Raw genomic sequence first — 18,101 nt, 5'->3', positions numbered from 1 at the left:
GTTATTTGTTTAATGGAAACTAATAATGTCATCAATTACTTTGTGTTTATAATTTTTGTTGCTGGCTAACAAATTACTCCATCTGTTGTGAAAGCCTCCAATGTACATGAGTTAAAATCACGTTGGAACTGAAAACGTCAACCTCAAGACGATCCTACAGTCAGAGTTAAGGTTAACTCTAACTGTAACCCTAATGTTCTGAATAAAGAAAACTATATTTTTGCTAGTTTAAAGTTTTGTGTCAGTTTTTCTTTTGCCCTGGATGCCAAAGCTCAGGAGAACAACTTTCAAAAGCTAAAAAAACCTATTGTTCAATACCACAGATTAGATTTTAGGGTTTAGTTCCCACTTTACAAAGACTATCCTGTAACTGTGAACGCCACTTAATGGATGTGCAGATCCTTTACGATTGGGTGCTTCAGATAATGCTCCATAATCTTTGTTAGAGATATAGATTTTCTTCATAAATAGGCAACTGTCCAAAATGAAGTAATAATGGATGGGTAGAAATTTTAGAGGCCGCTTTTGCAGCACCATCTAAATGAGATAAAATTAGGGAGATGGGGCCCACAACAGCTCTGCAGTGTGGTAGTCCTAAAACTTTTCCAACATTGCATGGAATTTGAGTGAAAACCGCTCTTGTACCTGGATATGTCAAAAGTTGGCACAAGGACTCTTTATGATTCCAACTCATTTTAAGAAACTCTCAAGTCAGCCATCTAAAAATTGTGCATGCCTATTAACGGGACCTATTTTATCCTCAGTCAAAATCACATTTAACTAAAGCCTTTCCAGTTACAGAAAGATTTAAGGGTAAACACTATCGATCAGTTCTTGTTGTCTGGAACTCCTGTCTGGATGGCGAATGACCCTACTTATGTCAGTCACACTGTCTCCATGACAATGACGACTTCGCCACTGTCCTCAGATGTTGGTGTTGTGGTGGCGGTCGGGGTACACAGTGTAAGTCCTTCCTCTGTGGTCACCTGACCCCTTGCAGGGCAGTCCACACTGTCATGGAGATCAGAGTCACTATTTCTTTTATCTCTCTCCCCTCCATTTCCTCTTCTGCCACCTTCCTCCTCCTCCTCCTCCTCTTCATCCTCCTCCTCTACACGACACCTGCACACCTCGATCCCAGAGTCACCTGTGAGTCGCCGGTGTCTATACTGGCTCTCATCAGCTCCCATGTCCTCATCTTCGTCTTCGTCATTGTCCTTCTCCTGCTGGTCCTCGTCCTCATTCTCCCAACTGGGTGGTCCTGGCTCAAAGACATCCACGCAGGGAGAAAACAGAGTCTGTTTTGGTGGAGACTGAGTAGCACGAGGTGATGGTGAGAGGGAGGATGCGTGGCCAGAGGAAGATCCACCTTTGTCAGACTGGTGCAAAGCAGTAAGGGGGTCCAGAAGTAAGGCTGGAGCAGGAAGGGAGGTGGAAGAAAGGGCTTGAAGAGTTAGGGGAGGAGGAGGAGAAGTAGAAAGGGATGGGGGTGAGGATGGGGAGAGAGTCGCAAGGGGTGACTGACAAGTAGCATAAGAAGATTCAGACTCTATGGTTATGGCTGGGCAGGGGGACGCAGTGGACACTTGTTCTGAGAAAGTGAGAAATGGTGTAGGGGTGGACAGAGGCTCAGACTCAGAACCAGCACCAGGGAGCAATTCAGATCCAGAACAAGAACCAGAACTAAAACACGTCTGGGCATTTGAAGGCAATGGAGGAATATGGTCAAACTCAGACAATCGAGGCGGGACCAGAGAATGACCTGAATGATCTGTTTCTGCAGTTGAATCCAGGCAAGATGTTGAAACAGCAATAGACCCTAAATGCTGGGATAAATGTGACCCAGGGCTGGGCTGACCCTCGACTAAACCTGATCCAGGTGATAGTTCTAGGTTCTGGCACTGAGTTAGGATGGGTAAAGTTGGTGCTGCATCTGTGACTAGGGCAAGATTTGCATGCCTTGGAGACAGAAGGCTATTAACTGGTGAATCTGCAACTACCCCAGCTTTAGGCTGTGGATTTGGAAGCAGGATATGATCTGAAGTTACCAAATCTGGAGGTTGTGTAAGCTTTAGAAATAGCGATTGTGGTTCCTGACCTTGTGTAAACTTTGTATGTTCTTGGACTGGAGACTGGGTAAGCTTTGTAGGTTCTTGGACTGGAGACTGGGTAAGCTTTGTAGGTGATGGAATTGGTACAAGATTTGGGTCAGGAGTTAGGCAACCAGAAACAGAGCCTGCTATTGGAGACAAAGTTCTTCCAGCATCTGGGGATGGAACTGAGGCTGGGCTATTAGGAGAACTGGCTGTATCAAAAGTCCTTGTTAAATTTAGTGTTTCCAGTGATTTTATGGTTATAGAAGAGTCAGAAGCAGTTGGGGTAGGAGGCCTTGACATTAAGGGAATCTTTGGGGTATCATTTTGGACAGTATTGGTGTCCATTGCTGGGCTATGTATTATTTGGATGGAGGGGAGTGCTGTGTCAACAACATTTGGACTAGGGAGTGTACTTGAGCTACAGGTGCTGACTATTGGGGTACATGGTGCTATGTCAAGCTGCTGCTTTATGGGAGATGTAGTCCCGACTGGAAGGGTGAGCTGAAAACCAGGTGAGGGTGGAGGCTGAGGGGAGGCTGCCCTGGTAACAACCGCCACAGTAACAGTCTGGTTGGAAACCGATGAGTTTGTGGCAACTGCTGTATGAGCTCCAGCACCGCTTACGTCAGCAACGTCAAGGACCATCCTCTCAGAAGCAACCTGCGTCTCGTTTGAATTCAAGTAGGCTGCAGCTGCAGAGATGGTCTCCATGGTGACATCAAGGGTGAGAGGCGTGGCTTCACTGGGTGTGGAGGCATGGCTAGTGTCAGTCTCATATGTAATGGGTGCCGACAGGGAGGAGCTACATGGAGAAGAGGGGCAGCAGGAATCACAGGAACAGCTGGAGCTACAGGAAAGATTTACAGATATTGAATAACACCTGAATATTATATACTAAAGCTGCAAAAATCCAACTCATAAGGTAAACACAGTAATCAGTGACAGAAAAATGGTTTGAATGGTATTATCAGTACTGAAAAGGCTACGTTAATGAACAAAATGAACCTTCTGGGATTTTCTTACCTGGATTGAGCGTGCATCAAGACAAGCAAAAATACTGGGAGTAGCTATTATTTGTGATAGTACCACTAATACCAGTGACACTTGATGTTACACTTGAGCTGAGGTAGGAAAAGCGCCTGGTTCCAAATCAGTAATTACTGCTACTTTTGCTGTTGTGGTAGTAGTACCACTTGTACTTCCTGTACCATTAGAAAAACTGTTACCTGTTGTCTGAGCTGAGGGAGGACGGCCCATCGCTGTGCGGCCGGTGCAGCAAGGGACCGTGTTGTGTGAGCAGATGGGGGTCGGCGGTGCGTGGAGGTTGAGGGTATCGAGGGGTGGTGAAGACGGAGCTGTAAGGAGGAGGAGGAGTCGAGGGCTGAGCTGCCACCTCCTCATAGGAAGGCAACTTCAGGGATGCCAAGAAACCTACAAGCAGAAGAGGGAATGAAGGTTAGCACAAAGACACTGTTCAGTGGCCCTTTTCTTTTGTTTTTTTCTACATTTGTTTTGATGTAATGCACCTAGAGGGCAGTGGGATTGCTTTTTTTAAGCAGTCCCTCAGCAGGTTGATAGTGGTAACTTTGTTAAACTGAACTTAATAAAAGCCCAACTCAACAAAAGTGCTCTCTCCTGCAGCCATGTCAAAAGGTGGAAACCAACATGGCGGTAGATTCGAAAACCTTGTCCTATTTAGCAATATTTTTTCTATAGAATGTGAATGCATTTGTATTCCTAGACATGGAATATATCATGGTTTTCCAAATAAATAAACAATACCCACCTGCCAAGGGGGGGCGCTACAGCAAGTAGCTCCACAAATTAGATATTTTACGCTGGACTCCCAAAGCGGCTTTTATCCCCTCATGGGTAATTATAAATTATGCCTGGGTGATCTACCCCAAAAAAGTCCAAACCCGAGTTTAAAAGACGATCGAGGTGTTGTGGTCCAGCAAGCATCTGTGATTTATATGACGTAGCCTTGATCTGGATTACAATAATGACAAGTGGGCAGCTTGATGCCGAGGCTCTACAAACAAAACCTGATGCATTTACAGATGCACTTATCTTTGGAGTGCATTTCAGCACAAAGTTTCTGAAAACCTTTGGTCTATGTAACTCATTATGCAGGCAAGATATATGCTAATGGAGCTTTTTCTGCCAGCTGTACACAGAACAAGTGATGAAGACAGTGTGATTTATCTGGAAGTAGCAAGACACTTAGAATTCTTTGATCATGCAAACCCACTGCATGGGGTGGGTGTAGCAGAGGAGGGTGCTAGGGGATAGGATGAAATGGAGGAAGATGATCTGCTGTGACGAACCCCAAAAGGGTGCAGCTGCATAAGGCAAATTCATAAAAATCAAACAAACAAGAAGTGGTTCAATTGTGATGCCACTTTAACTCGATTAGCACAGCGTTAGCATGATCCAACATCTCCTAGCTCGAGTGACCCCTGCTTCTACTTCAGCATTTTGGGAAATGACTGACTGCATAATAAGACTTCAGAAAATTAACCATTCATTTGTGCTATTTTGCAGACACAGACCAAGAATGGGATGTGTGGAAGTGATGCATCACATGAAGATCTACTGCAACTTTAATTTTTCTCTGCAACACTTCAAGAAATGTGCTGAAAACCTTTTTAAACATATAAAGACGCAAAAGTACATAGACTGTACACAGCTGAAGCCTAATATGCATTAAAATGAGCTGATATGTAGCGCCCAGTGAATATTTTTAAGTCATGCAAAAAATTATTCCAACGTTTAAAAGAAAAGAGAAGAAAAAGCAGAAAAGAGGGTAAACGTCTTCACAGGAATCGTTCTTTAAGGCCTCCACACTGTAAATTTCCACTGAGTCGTCACAGCCACAGATTACAAAAGCGGCACGTCACTTGACTTGACAGCCGAGCATCAGTCACAAACAAGAACAAGCTTCATTGTCTTGATGCTGTGAGTGGAGTTTAGAGGCAGCTCTCATACAGACAGAGATCCCACTGGTCCTAGAAAACCAGAAACCTATGGTTTTCCAGCCTCTGTTGTTTTGTAACAGTGCTCGGAGCTTCAGAACAAAGCCTGAACTAAAAAAATGGCTCTCAGTTAAAGTTTTAATGCAATTTAACAACACTTTGAAGAACAGTGAGATGTTCATTTATTTTTTTTCTCCAATCAGCCAGAAAAAGATGAAGTTTGGAGCATTTTATCTTTAACCTTCTGTCCAGTTTGGACGAGTCTTGTTGTGGCTGGTTCTCGCTTTAGCCCTGCTGTGATGAGGTACGGATAGAAAAAAACAGACCTAATCTAAACACCTCATTTTTCAAATAGCCACTCAAAGCATCCAGAAAACACAGATTCAGGTTTCTTACTGAGGTCCAGCATAGAGGAGGGGTAGGAGTTGGCTCCATGGTAGGCCAGCAGGCTGATCTCTCTCTGTCTCTGCTGCTGCTGGACTCTGAGTTTGGCTCGACGGTGTCGGTACGCACAGCAGCAGCTGAACAGGATGAGGACGGTCCACAGCAGCCAGAACCCTGAACACATCACACACACACACACAGATTTCATTGTGATCATATGAAAATCTTCATTGACATTCTTGTATGTGAATAAACATTTAAAAAGTCCTTATATACAGAATCAAATAACCCAGGGGTCGGCAACCTGCGGCTCTGGAGCCGCATGCGGCTCTTTTGTCCTTATACTGCGGCTCCGGGTGGTTTGGGAAAATAAATTAGAAGTATTTAGCTGAAGTGTATTTTATTTGTGTTTAGTTCTTTTTTTTAACTTGTAGTTCTAAATTGGAAGATTATTGTGATTTTGAAATATAAAAATAAAATTATATTATATTATTTTTTCACCGCTCAAAATAAGCGTCACACTCGCGGAAGCCGGTATACCCGCCGAAACGCCGTGCATTTATCGAGACTTTTGACCCCAGGTAGGCCAGTTATGGATCTTCGGATCCACATTATGTCAGCAGCTCCACCATGAACTATGTTAAAACAAACACCGCTCACGCCTCACAGATGACAGCTTAAAGTCCTGCGTAAAGATGAAAGCCCCGATTTGCAGATGCTGTGCGCAGCGGTCGGGACCATAAGTCTTATTGTAAACATATCACGGCAGACCCGACGATGTTTCCATGAACATGCTTTTCAGCATCTTTTTACTGACCACTTTTCACACACGGTTGCTGCACGCATACAGCCGGCTGTAGCTTTTCAACTCACAGCCCGACAACACAACAGCACAGAGAGCACAGACTTTAAGGCAGCGAGGCGTGATTGCGGGTGCAGCTCAGGTGCGTCCGCCTCCCAGCGGCGCTGCAGACCACGCCCCGCCACACACATTAACCAGGTAAAATAAATATTTAGGCGGAATTTTGCAAATATCTATTTTTCCTTTTTTAGCAGCATAGTGCTTTTTTCCAATTACTTTTTAAAAGTCAGGTCAAGGCTCCAAAAGCCCAAAGGCGATATAAGGGTGGTAGCTCACAACAGTTTTTGTTTGCTGGATCATTTTAGTTCAGCTGGGTGTCTTTCCTTTTGTTATATTTCTTTAAGAGTTCAAAATGTGTTAATTACATAAATAAAATGTAATTTTCTCTGTAGCACTTCATGGATTTTATAAGCAACACACCTTATTTGCTCTGTGGATTCTTTTAAAAAGCAGTTAAAAACTTTTCTGTTCAAACAAGCCTTTTGTTGATCTACGTATTTTAGATTCTTTACATTATTTACATTTGATCTTTTACATTGTGTATAATGTCTATTGATTGTATTGTTTATTTTAATCTTTGTGTACAGCGCTTTGTGACTGCCTCTCTGTGAAAAGCGCTTAATAAATAAACTTTACTTACTTACTTTAGTTGTTCACACAAAGCATAAAGGTAAAAAAACAATATATGCAGTGTTATCTTCATTTTAGATTTCAAAAAGTATTTGCGGCTCCCAGTGTTTTCTTTTGTGTGGAAACCGGGTCCAAGTGGCTCTTTGGGTGTTAAAGGTTGCAGACCCCTGAAATAACCCAATGATGACATGATGAAAATGATTCATCTGAAAATGTATGAAAGTAATTTACAAAGTGCAGTAAACGCTCAGAGTCTACAGGAGCTTGGCAGAGAGATTCAAATATTCTGGGAAAAGTGAAACATGAGGAAACTGTTTTGTGGGTTCTTGTACAGTGAGAGCTCGGACCACCACCCTGTCAGATAAGTCTCATTATCGGTGGGTGTTGAACTCCATCAAGGGCGCCATTTGTCACCAAATCTTCTGTTTTTTTTAGGCGCAGCCAACAGCAGAGATGTGGAGGACCTCTCTGCTGCTGTGCTGGGTTTATCATGCGTTGACCTCCAGTGAACTGTGGGGCGGTTTGCAGTGGAGTGTAACGTGGCTTTAATAGGAAGTGGCACATCTAAGTCGAGGAGTAGGTGCTGCCCCAAGTCGAGGAGTTTAAGTTCCATGAGATGTTGTTCATTAGTGAGGAAGTAATTGAGCAGTGTCTGTAGTCATGTGGACGCTGCTCTGGTCTGTTGTGGTGATTCGATTTGAGCTACCAATGATTTCTGGGTAGCAAGAAAGAAGGAATGAGTCAATGCAAGCAGCAGAGGCGAACTTCCTCTGGTAGAGCTATACTCCACTGCAGACAGACAGCTGGAAACCCCACGACTGAGTAGATAATCTTGCTATGCTTGTTCTTCTGTTTGGAGCGCATGCAGAAGCTTTAGGAAATCAGCCATCTGGGAGGGACTAGGGGTTTCTACTTCTTTACATTTAAAGGAGCCATGAGAAGTTCAGGCATCTGATCGTGTGATGCCTCATTGGCGAGTTCGGCTATGTTGGTTATGTCCAACTGGGACAAGAGCTGGGGGATTTGGTCAGGTCCTGTTACCCGGACGAGCAGCAGAAAAATGTTATCAAAGGTTGGAAATCACACAAAAGCTATGAAGTTATGATAAAAAAAATGAACAAAAACATAATTAACTTGTTTTCCTAAATGCTAATATTATAACAGCCTTGTTTTGAAAGAGATAATTCACTCATACTTTTCTATAAAAAAATCAAGCCAGCCCATAAAGCGGTTGTTAGTGTTTTGATATTCTTTTTCTGTTAAATAAATAAATAAAAATCAGCTAATTGTAAAGCAGCAGCAAGTAAAGCAGGCTTCCTTTATTATTATTCAGTACAAGCACTCCTACAGCTGCATACATGCATGTATAAGAGCGACAGACCCAATTAGGAGTGCAAACTGATGCTGAGACAGCACTTTAAGTCACCGCTACATCACACTGAGCCTTAATAAATGAACTTACACCAGAGTTCGTAGTAGTAGGTGCAGCAGCCGGTCTCTCCGCAGCAGTGTCCTGTCTCACACAGGTATCCTCCGTTAACGCTGGCACCCGGGCAGTACCGCGGTCTGCCCAGCAGGGGCTGGCTGCCACCGGAGTGGTACTCCATAGCACCCCTGCTTCATGCACACTTAGCCCCGAGCCACCGCTGCCTGCTCGCCGCAAGCCGCTAACTAGGCGTTAGCTGCTAAAACGTGTGATCCCGGTTGCAAATCCAGCTACATTTTTTCATGTAATCTGTTTTGTAGCCAAACTTTACTTCAGGAGCAGAAAGCCTGTTATTCTTAAATTCTGGTCAGTCAGTAAATCCAAAAAGCTTCAAAATTAAGCTAATCTACATTTTCAGCGCAGGTGAAACACCTGAAATGATAGATTCAGGCAGTTTCAGCGACGCCTCTGTGATAGCAAATTACTGAGCTGATCACCGAGAAGGACCAGAAACCAGGCGGGAACTTCTGCATCCAAAGAGAGACCGACGGGGCAGGGAAGGGCTTCCTCATCCGTTAGCACCACTCATGCACGATTTAAAGGCTACAGAACAGCAGCACCTACACCACCCTCATGTGACAGCTACTAAATCCTGTTAGTACTGCAGCTGCAAGAGAGCGCCGGGGAGGAGACAGGATGACAGCCAGTAGGAGGCTCTGAACTGGAGAGAGAGGAAAAAAACAAGAAGAAAACAATAGTTAATTGATAAGAAACAAGACAGGGTGTCTCTCTCTCTCTCTCACACACACACACACACACACACTACTACAGGCCTGTTTGATATTCATTGCCGCAGCGAGTCAAAGCACAAGTGACACAAAGCTGCCACTCTGTCCATGTCACACACACACACACACCCGTGTTTGCACTTGTATCCTTGTGAGAACCATTGCTGACATAATTCACCGCCAGAGTCCCGACTCTGATGGACGGGCTCACACACAGGGACAGAAGATCAACATTTAAAAAAACTTCAGGAGGGAAAGTAAAAGTGGCACTGAGACATGAGAGTAACCTTAATGAGTAGCAATTAAAATAAACTGCTGATGTTTGCAGCCATGATAAAAAGAAAGTACATCTTCATTCTTATTCTAATTTTTTATGAATCTGAGCATATAAAAATCTCCCAGTTCTTAGGTCTTAAAACTATTTAAATACAGCCGAAGATGAACAACGGCTCACAGCTTATTACACGGTTTCACTATTTGTTTAACGTAACTCTAGCAGTAATGCAGAAGCAGTGCGTGAAAAAAGTACACCCTTACTGCTCCCACAGGAATTCAGAGGCTAAGCAGCAGCCAGCTGCTGATAATCAAATGCACTTGATTAAAGTCATCATCAGGACGCGTGAGCACCTCTCTGAAAGCAGGCGTTCTGGTGGCTTGCTGGTCTGCAGCATTCAGATGTGTGCTAACACGATGTCGAGGAGGAAAGATATCAGCAGCAATCTTAGAGCAGCAACTGTTGATATCAAATGGGAAGGGTTATGAGGATATTTCCAAACAATCTGAAGTCCATCATTCCACATCATTTTCTGAAATGGAAAACATTGAAGGCAGCTGACAATCTTTCCATGAGTGGACATCACAGCAAATTCACCACAAAATCAGAGCAACATCTCAGACTCGTCAGTTAGCATGTTAAACATTAAAGTTCATGACAGCACAATCAGAAAAAGACTGAACAGGTGTGCCTTGTTTGGAAGCATTGCCAGGAAAAAGCACACAACAGCACGGCTTAGGAGTGCTTCTGAAAAAATCAATTTTTCAAGACTTCCAGAACAAAGTCCTTTGGACAGATCAGACCAAAGCAGAGACGTTTGGCCATAACGTAGAAAACCAGACACAGCACATCAGCACGAATACTGCTTCATACCAACTGTCAGCATAGTGGAGGATAGGTGATGATTAGGGCTTGTTTTGCAGCCCAGGACCAGCACGGTGCAGTCATTGAGCAAACCATGAACTCCTCTATATCAGTGTTTTCCAACCACTGTACTGTGGCATATAGGTGTGCCGTGGAAGATTATCTGGTTTCACCTGATTGGTACTCTAAGGCCAGTGTTGGGAAGGTTACTTTTAAAATGTATTCCATTACAGATTACAGAATACATGCCCCAAAATGTATTCTGTAACGTATTCTGTTACATTACTCAATGAGAGTAACGTATTCTGAATACTTTGGATTACTTAATATATAATCGTGCTTTTTACAACTACATGAATGTACTATTGCCGTGATTTATTACCGTTACTGAAGGTCCGAACCGTAGTAAAGGGACCTCTGACTAATACGGTGGGTTCTGTGTCGGGCTCGTAGCCGAAAAATAGCTTTACTTTGTTGTTTGGGTCAACTTTGCTAGCAGAGACAGAGAGAGGCGTTGAAAGGCTGCTCCAACGGAACTTATTGTTTTTGGAGGAAAACACGAACACGGTGTACAGTCGAGTCTTAATAGCTTACTTACAACTGGGCTCGTCAGGCTCTCTTCTTGGCTGCAGTGGTTATTATTATATTTACATGCTTCCAGCTCCCGTTTTTGCTCGATGACAGCTCGTACTTTTCCTTTTTCTCCCTCCCTCGCTCACAAACACATAACGGGTATGGCAGTCCATTCTCCCTGCAGCACGGACTACACTGCCTATGATGCTACATTCTTTAGAGCTATACCTGTAGCATTCTGCCTGTTAGCTTAGCACAACAACAACAAAAAGGCCTCTCTCACCCAGGAAACACGCAGAGAGAGAGCGTCACCCTGTAACCATGGCAACCGTAACGCTGCCGCCTGGAACAACAGAACGTAGCTGTCAAACAAAACCCAAACAGTCCTGACCCGCCACAATATGAAACAGGGAAGTACCGCCGTGTAATCCATTTATTTCAACAAAGTAACTGTATTCTAAATACCACCTTTTTAAACGGTAACTGTAACGGAATACAGTTACTCATATTTTGTATTTTAAATACGTAACGGCGGTACATGTATTCCGTTACTCCCCAACACTGTCTAAGGCTACGTTCACACTGCAGGTCTTAATGCTCAATTCCGATTTTTCGATCAAATCCGATTTTTTTTGTCTGCTTGTTCACACTACAAATAAAATGTGACAACAAACGCGCTCTAGTGTGAACCCTCAAAGCGGCCCGCATTCGCAAAAGAAGACGTCACACACAACCCGCTCTGTTTACAGAAGTAAAAATGGCGGCTACAGAGCTAGTAGGTGTTGTTGTAGCAGTCTATCAATTTGTGTGCAGTCGTAACCGACAGAATTTTGACAAATTAATTAGAGAAAGAAGGACACTGAGAAAAAAGAGAGCCCGTGCTTTAACAATGGCCTTGTTTGATGCAGTGGCTGCTACTTCCGTGCTGAGGTTTGTCTTCTCCGGCGCTGATAACTGGCGTCTGTCTTGTGTCATTGACGTAAAAGACGGATTTAATGCGACATGACCATTCAAACAGCAGTCGCTTTGTAAAACATCAGACATGTATCGGATTCAGTACCACATACGAAAGTGACCCAGATCGGATTTGAAAAAAATCTGATTTGTGCTGTTCAAACTGTCATACCATGATCGGATATGGGTCGCATAGTGTCAAAAAAGTCGGATTTGATGCGCTTTCACCTGCAGTGTGAACGTAGCCTTAGTGATTGGCATGAGTAACAGGCAGAACAATTGCATTCTCTTCCACTAGAGGGCAGTGCAACTACCTGCTCTAATTAAACAAGTTGCCATCTGCCAGTAAAACAGAAGAAGATGAAGAAGGAATGACATAATAGTCATGCTGCAAGTGAGATGATGCAGCTCGTAATAGCAATAGATAAGTATTTGAAAAGAAAAAGTAGTCAATCTGACCTGGGTCCTGGAGAAAATTCTGACCCAGATGAAGGCCCTAGCATGAGTACTGGTCAGAAAAAAAGCAAAAGATGTATACTGGGGACAAGCCGAGCCAACTCAGCTATACCTGGTGTGCTGTAGGGCTGCCCAATTAGTCGACTAGTCACGGTCGACGACTAATTTAATAGTCGACGCGTCGTTTGAAGCTTTGTAAGATCCCAAAACACGCAGGAATAGGTAGTAGGATTTAAGCGTGTAATAACGGACTGAAACAGAAGATGGCAGCACTGCATGTACAAGGATGCCAGCTGCCGTTAAAGAAGAAGAAGAAGAAGAAGCTGTGTCTGGTATCGTAGCTGTGTCCAAATTCAGGTACCGCATCCTACTGTAGCCGCATTTGTAGGCCCGTTACGTTACAGCGACACGATGAAGACTGTCCAAATTTGAAGACTCCGACAAATGCAGCCAACAAATGCGCCCTTCACTTCCCCAGATTTGAAGGATGGGTCGGGTGTATTCTTCGTGGCCCAACCTATCCCAGAATTCATAGCGCGGCCCTGCTCAGTTTCCAACAATGGCGGCAGCTAGTTAGTTTTAATATTACTCTTATTATTCTTTCTGGGTCACAAAATAAATGTTTTACATATTTTCAGGCGAGAGTGTAACTGTGTAAACCTCAAATATCTGCTCAGTTTATCAAGACACCACATATTTTCAAAAGCGCTCCGACGTTTTCGGAAACGTCTGTTACCCACTAGCTTGATAGCTAGCCGGGAGCAAGGCTCACTAGAGCCGTGAGAACACCGGACTCCCGGCAAATCGTTTTCAAAACCACCGCCGTCTTTCGCTACTCAGGTTAAACATGATATATGAGTCACTTAGGTAACTTAAAAATGTTATTGTTTGGATTTTTTCAGTGTTTTATTTGTTCCTGAGTAAATCGGTTTGGCTCAGATTAAAGTTATAGTTTTTACACAGCTGAGTAAACGTCAAACAGACAACTGATTAAACAGAAGTGTGAGATGGTCGAGAATTTACTCCAATGTCCTGTTATGTTTTAGCGAGTGAGAAGCAGACGGCTGAGTTTATTAAACTCCACTGAGACAATAAGTTTAATAAACTATCATCTTGTCTTTATTTTTAGTTAGCACATACCTTAAACACTTAAAGCTGTAAGCTAATGATAGTTATATAAGAGCAGATGCTGCTGGTGCAATAAGCTGTACGTTTTACGTCCAATGGATGCATGATCTGATTAGTCGACTAATCGCAAAAATAATCAGTGACTAGTCGACTATCAAAATAATCGTTTGTGGAAAATTATCAATATGGTTTTTGTGACACTTTTGTTTAGGTGGTGTGCCGTGTGATTTTTCTGATGTGAAATATGTGCTGTGGCTCCAAAAGGTTGGGAAACAGTGACCTATATAACAAAGTATTCTGGAGTCAAATGTGAGGCCATCTTAATTCACGCAACCGGACAACGATCCCAATAACACCAGCAAATCTACAACACAACAACTGAAAAACATAATAACCAGTGTGCTGCAGTGGCCCAGTCAAAGTCTAGACAGCAAAGTGGGAAGCTGCCATTAGTCCTAAAGAGTGCTGAAACAATGCTGTCAAGAAGAGGCGACGTGAGGAGCTGATAAAGTCATACAGGATATCAGAACCACCTTTGGCAGCAAACTATGAAATCATGGGGTGGGCTTAGATTCTCACACACTGCGTCTTCATTTTAGCTTTATTTTTGTTAAATAAAATGTAATAAGGAATGACAGCACAATCACATCACAAGGTTTGTTTATCTGAGCTTGTAAATCCTTAAAACTGAAAGAGATTTTTTTCACGTCTGCAGGAAGTCTGTTTTCACTGGTGTAGTTAAGGAAAATGAAATTAGCGACATCCAGATGTCTCTCTTACTAAGATGGCTCAGAATTTGAGGAAGCTTTTCCTTTTTTGCGTGTAAGATAAATGTTTAGCTAAAAATTTCTGGCAAGATTCACATCCCCCTCTGTACCGTCCGATGAGTGAGAGACACTGCGCTGCTTCTAACTCTGAGTCATTTCAGCATAGACCTGTTTATTGATTAATCAATAAGAAGAAAATTAATCTGTGTACGTAAAACAGTCTTTAGTTTCAGGTTCTCAGTCGTGTCTAATGCTCCAGCTGGTGGAGAAGTAAACTGAAAAAAATAACCTTTTTAAAAGAGGTTTGATTGTGAAATTTGTTTTGTTTTTGGCGTTTTATTGTAACACCATATTACAGAGCAAACATATCACCATATCACAACAACAGTCACCTGAAGGCACTTTATATGTAAGGTAAAGACTCTGCAATAATAACAGATTATTCAGCAGCAGCTGGTTGTAGCCTGATCACATTGTACTCTGTATCAAACAGTTACGTCTTTAAAATGAAGTTAATTTTCATGTTTCTATTGTACACAAATACACCAGTCAAATATCATTACCACATTCTTGACTGCCATCTATAAACAAGATGGCAGAAAAGATAAACAAAGCCAATGCACAGAAAACTGCTTAATTCAAAAGTAAATCAGACATCCAACTCTGCATTGGTTTATGCATCTAATTTCCCCATTTATAACTGCATTGCTATAACTCATTGATTTCTCTTATTTTAAGAAGGATGTGACATCTGACTGAGAGTTCCTAAAATGCGATCATACTTGTTTTTCTTCAGCAAGCAAAGGAGGAATTCATAATGCAAACATTAACAGTGATTCTTTTTTTGTGCGTGGAATAAACTTAAACCCTCAAAAAAGCCCTGTAGAAAGGTAAAAACCAAAATGTCCTCAGTACGTATAGATGTCCTCACTCCCTAAAACTCAGTGGTCCCCACACTGACAGATGGACAAGTGGACAAACACAGTGGTGCAGAGTTCACAGGAAAAGCTGGTGGTCTGTACAGGACTTTCTTTCCTGGGCCAAGTTCTAGCTGCATTCTGCAGTACTACAAACACGCGCGCGCACACGCACTCACACATTCTTTGCAGCCTGGTAAACATGATGGCTGATGGTCAGTGAAGGCAACACGCGCTCACACATAAAGGCCATATGTGCCAATACAGAGAGACGTCAGTGGCAAACACATACACGTTATTTATGGCCGCAGAAGCCTGGAGCCGCTGACTGAACGCAGGTTTTACTCAGACCCAGGCAGCCTGTAGACGGACCCCCCTCAGCTGCCGTTAACGGTAAAACCCCCCGGTAGCTCATAAACAAAAACAGCCCTACCGCTCCGTCCGTCCGCCCGTCCTCCACTGGGTCAGTCTGCGGGGCTTCTGCAGTCGGTGTGATTCCTGTTTGTCTGCCGCGGTGTCGGTGCTGGGTACGCCGGGGCCTCCTCTCTCAGTCGCTCTGGTCCCCCGCCTCCTCGCGCTCCCTTCTCAGTGCGACCCTCCGCCAGCCCCGCCGCCATCAGCGCCAGCAGCACGTCAAGCACGCACAGCGCGAGACCACACACCTCCGCCCTGTCACCGCTGTTCCTTTCAAAGTAAATACCTCTTTTGAAAAGTGCAACAGAACTAATGTGTATTTTCATAACTGTGCCACAAAATGCAAATCAGTCAACTAATCACGAAAACTTTGTTTTTTACCACTTTACATACACATCTATGACAAGTCTCTGAAAGTGTGACCTGATGGATTTTACACTCAAATATGGGTTTTCTTGCATGCACCATTAAACAGAGAGCATTGTGAAAAACGAAAACAGGAATGAGGGGTGAATTTGTACAAGCCATGGAGTTCCACAGGGCTCTGATATAGAGCCTATACTTCTTGTTCATGTTTAAATTATATTCTTGTTAAAAAAACAACGACAACAACTCGTAACAAGTGATCGATGGGTTATTTTTCCTTCTATTCTTTTTAAATAACTACCTTATCAAATTATATTAAGGCTTAAAATGTACATGATCGGGGAGTGGTACTTAATTCTGATCTTATTCAATCAACATTATTGGCGGTACGCAGCCCCATAGACAGGAGGCAGTAGGGGCCTTCGACACCTACTAGTTTATTAGAAGTTTTTTTTTAAATCATCCATTCACATAGATGACCACTAACAGAGGTATAGGAAGACTCCATAATCTGTTGCTGCTGGCTTCCAGTTGATAAGGCAGTATTTACAGGTAAAATGATTTAAATGGAGAGCATAACGTCTATTGAATGGACTGATAATGATGAGCTAAAGCAGGTGCTTTGACAGTGAATGGCAGCACAGGCTGACTTCAGTTAGCCTGCACCACCTGAACTGTGTTTGTGCTGTTGATGCCTTTTAATTCTAATGAAAGTGCATTTTAATGAAATTATCTGACAAATAACAAGGCTGCTGTGTAGTTAATTGTACTAAGAGGTCATCTAAGATGTCTGTGCTCTAGTAATAGCGAATGAAATTCTAGGATTTTATTCAGATCTTGCCTAAAACCACCATACTGGCAGTGAAAAAGCTGTGGCTTCAAGATTCAAAACCAGTGAGTGAAATTATGGTGGCTACATCGTGTAGACTCCAAACATTTTGGTCAGCATTTGACAAGCTACTGTATAAATAAAGTTGGCTTGGGGCCTGGAACCTGGAACAAGAGGAGACTAATGTGCAGAGTAGCAACAGCAAAATGTTTAGAAAAATATGCACAATATTAACTGCAAATACAGTATTAATACAGTATTAACAGATATACAGTTAAAGTAAAGTACCCCATGAAACTATATACTATATATAATATAAATATTAAATATATAAAATATGTTTTAAAGAAGTGTTTGTATATTTTAAGTTATTCGTATAATATAAAAGAATACATCTGTGTAGAGTCATGTTGTTTCATGTGTTTTTTTAATATAAAATACGAGTGTATATCTAAAGTAAATATAATGTTTCACATGGCATCATCGACAGTGGTTACAGTTTCACCTTTATTCAGTTTCACTGCAGCAAAGTCGATACATTTGTAGCGTCGCCCATTGCGAGTTTTATTTTGTAAAAACCATTAAACTAAAACGGAAGTTGTGCGTGTGCGCTTTTTTCTGACTGCACCGCCACGAGCCAGCAACAGCTGCTGCTGCAGCACATCCCCATCGGTGTGTCGGTGAAACCAGGAGAGAGAAAAAACACACCTCACCGACGAGGACGTGTCTGTGTGTTCATCAACAAATAATCAATTATGTTGACATGTCCTCGCGCGCAGGTACAGAAAACCTCAGACCAAAGGCACGTTCAGGTTTCACAGGAAATAAACAGGTCCTAACAATAAATCTTAGTATAGAAGAAAAAAAAAAGGACCATGGTTTCTCAGTACGGACGCACTGGTATCTGATTGGCTCGAGGTGGCGGGCTGGGAGCCAATCAGAACACCTTGAGGGATTTTGCAGGTCCTAGCAACAAGAAGAAACACCAAAGGGTTCCGCACTTTTCTCAAAAGAGTAAAAAAAGAAATGTGGTGAATTTATTGAAACTTTTACTGCTAAACTTTTTTCTTCGCTGAATCACGTGCTCTGACACACATCTGAAAATCTGCTTCTCACCGTTTTTTGTGTCAGAAATGAGTCCGAGTTGTGAGAAATGCATTTAGAGGGTTGATAAAACTCAGAGCTTTAACAATTCTTCTTTAACTGAACAAGGACTTTATAAATCTATTATAAACTATGAAGCTGTTTGAAACCATTGTTTGTATGGACAGCATGTCGACATATAGGGAATGATATATGGGGATTTTTAATATCAGGTTACTTTGGATCTCTGACCTCATCTTCAAGGTCAAATAAGGTCAAAATTTAAATTAAATGTTTGATCTTTAAAACTTTTTT

General features: G+C 42.6%; 1 protein-coding gene across 1 annotated transcript; it reads right to left on the bottom strand.

Annotated features, from left to right (window-relative positions):
- Positions 1 to 575: 575 nt before the first annotated feature.
- LOC102783099 (uncharacterized) lies at positions 576 to 15,737 on the bottom strand. The gene is made up of 5 exons (XM_087832438.1): positions 15,528 to 15,737; positions 8,410 to 9,094; positions 5,468 to 5,629; positions 3,323 to 3,527; positions 576 to 2,943 (listed from the first exon to the last, which is right to left on the bottom strand). The coding sequence occupies exons 2-5, from the start codon at positions 8,552 to 8,554 to the stop codon at positions 885 to 887; spliced, it is 2,571 nt and encodes an 856-aa protein (XP_087688564.1). The 5' UTR covers positions 8,555 to 9,094; positions 15,528 to 15,737; the 3' UTR covers positions 576 to 884.
- Between the last annotated feature and the right edge of the window lie 2,364 nt (positions 15,738 to 18,101).

This window comes from Neolamprologus brichardi, chromosome 3, assembly GCF_056152115.1.
Source record: "Neolamprologus brichardi isolate AB-2024 chromosome 3, ASM5615211v1, whole genome shotgun sequence".
Taxonomy (NCBI): Eukaryota; Metazoa; Chordata; class Actinopteri; order Cichliformes; family Cichlidae; genus Neolamprologus; species Neolamprologus brichardi.
Note: the sequence above shows the minus strand (reverse complement) of the source record. Positions and strands in the feature narration are given on the sequence as shown.

Coding starts and splice junctions, on each gene's coding strand:
- LOC102783099 (XM_087832438.1), bottom strand. CDS start 8,554: ATGGAGTACCACTCCGGTGGCAGCCAGCCCCTGCTGGGCAGACCGCGG. Junction 5,630..8,409: donor CTACTACTACGAACTCTGGT/GTAAGTTCATTT, acceptor TGATGTGTTCAG/GGTTCTGGCTGCTGTGGACC. Junction 3,528..5,467: donor CTCCTCTATGCTGGACCTCA/GTAAGAAACCTG, acceptor TTCTGCTTGTAG/GTTTCTTGGCATCCCTGAAG.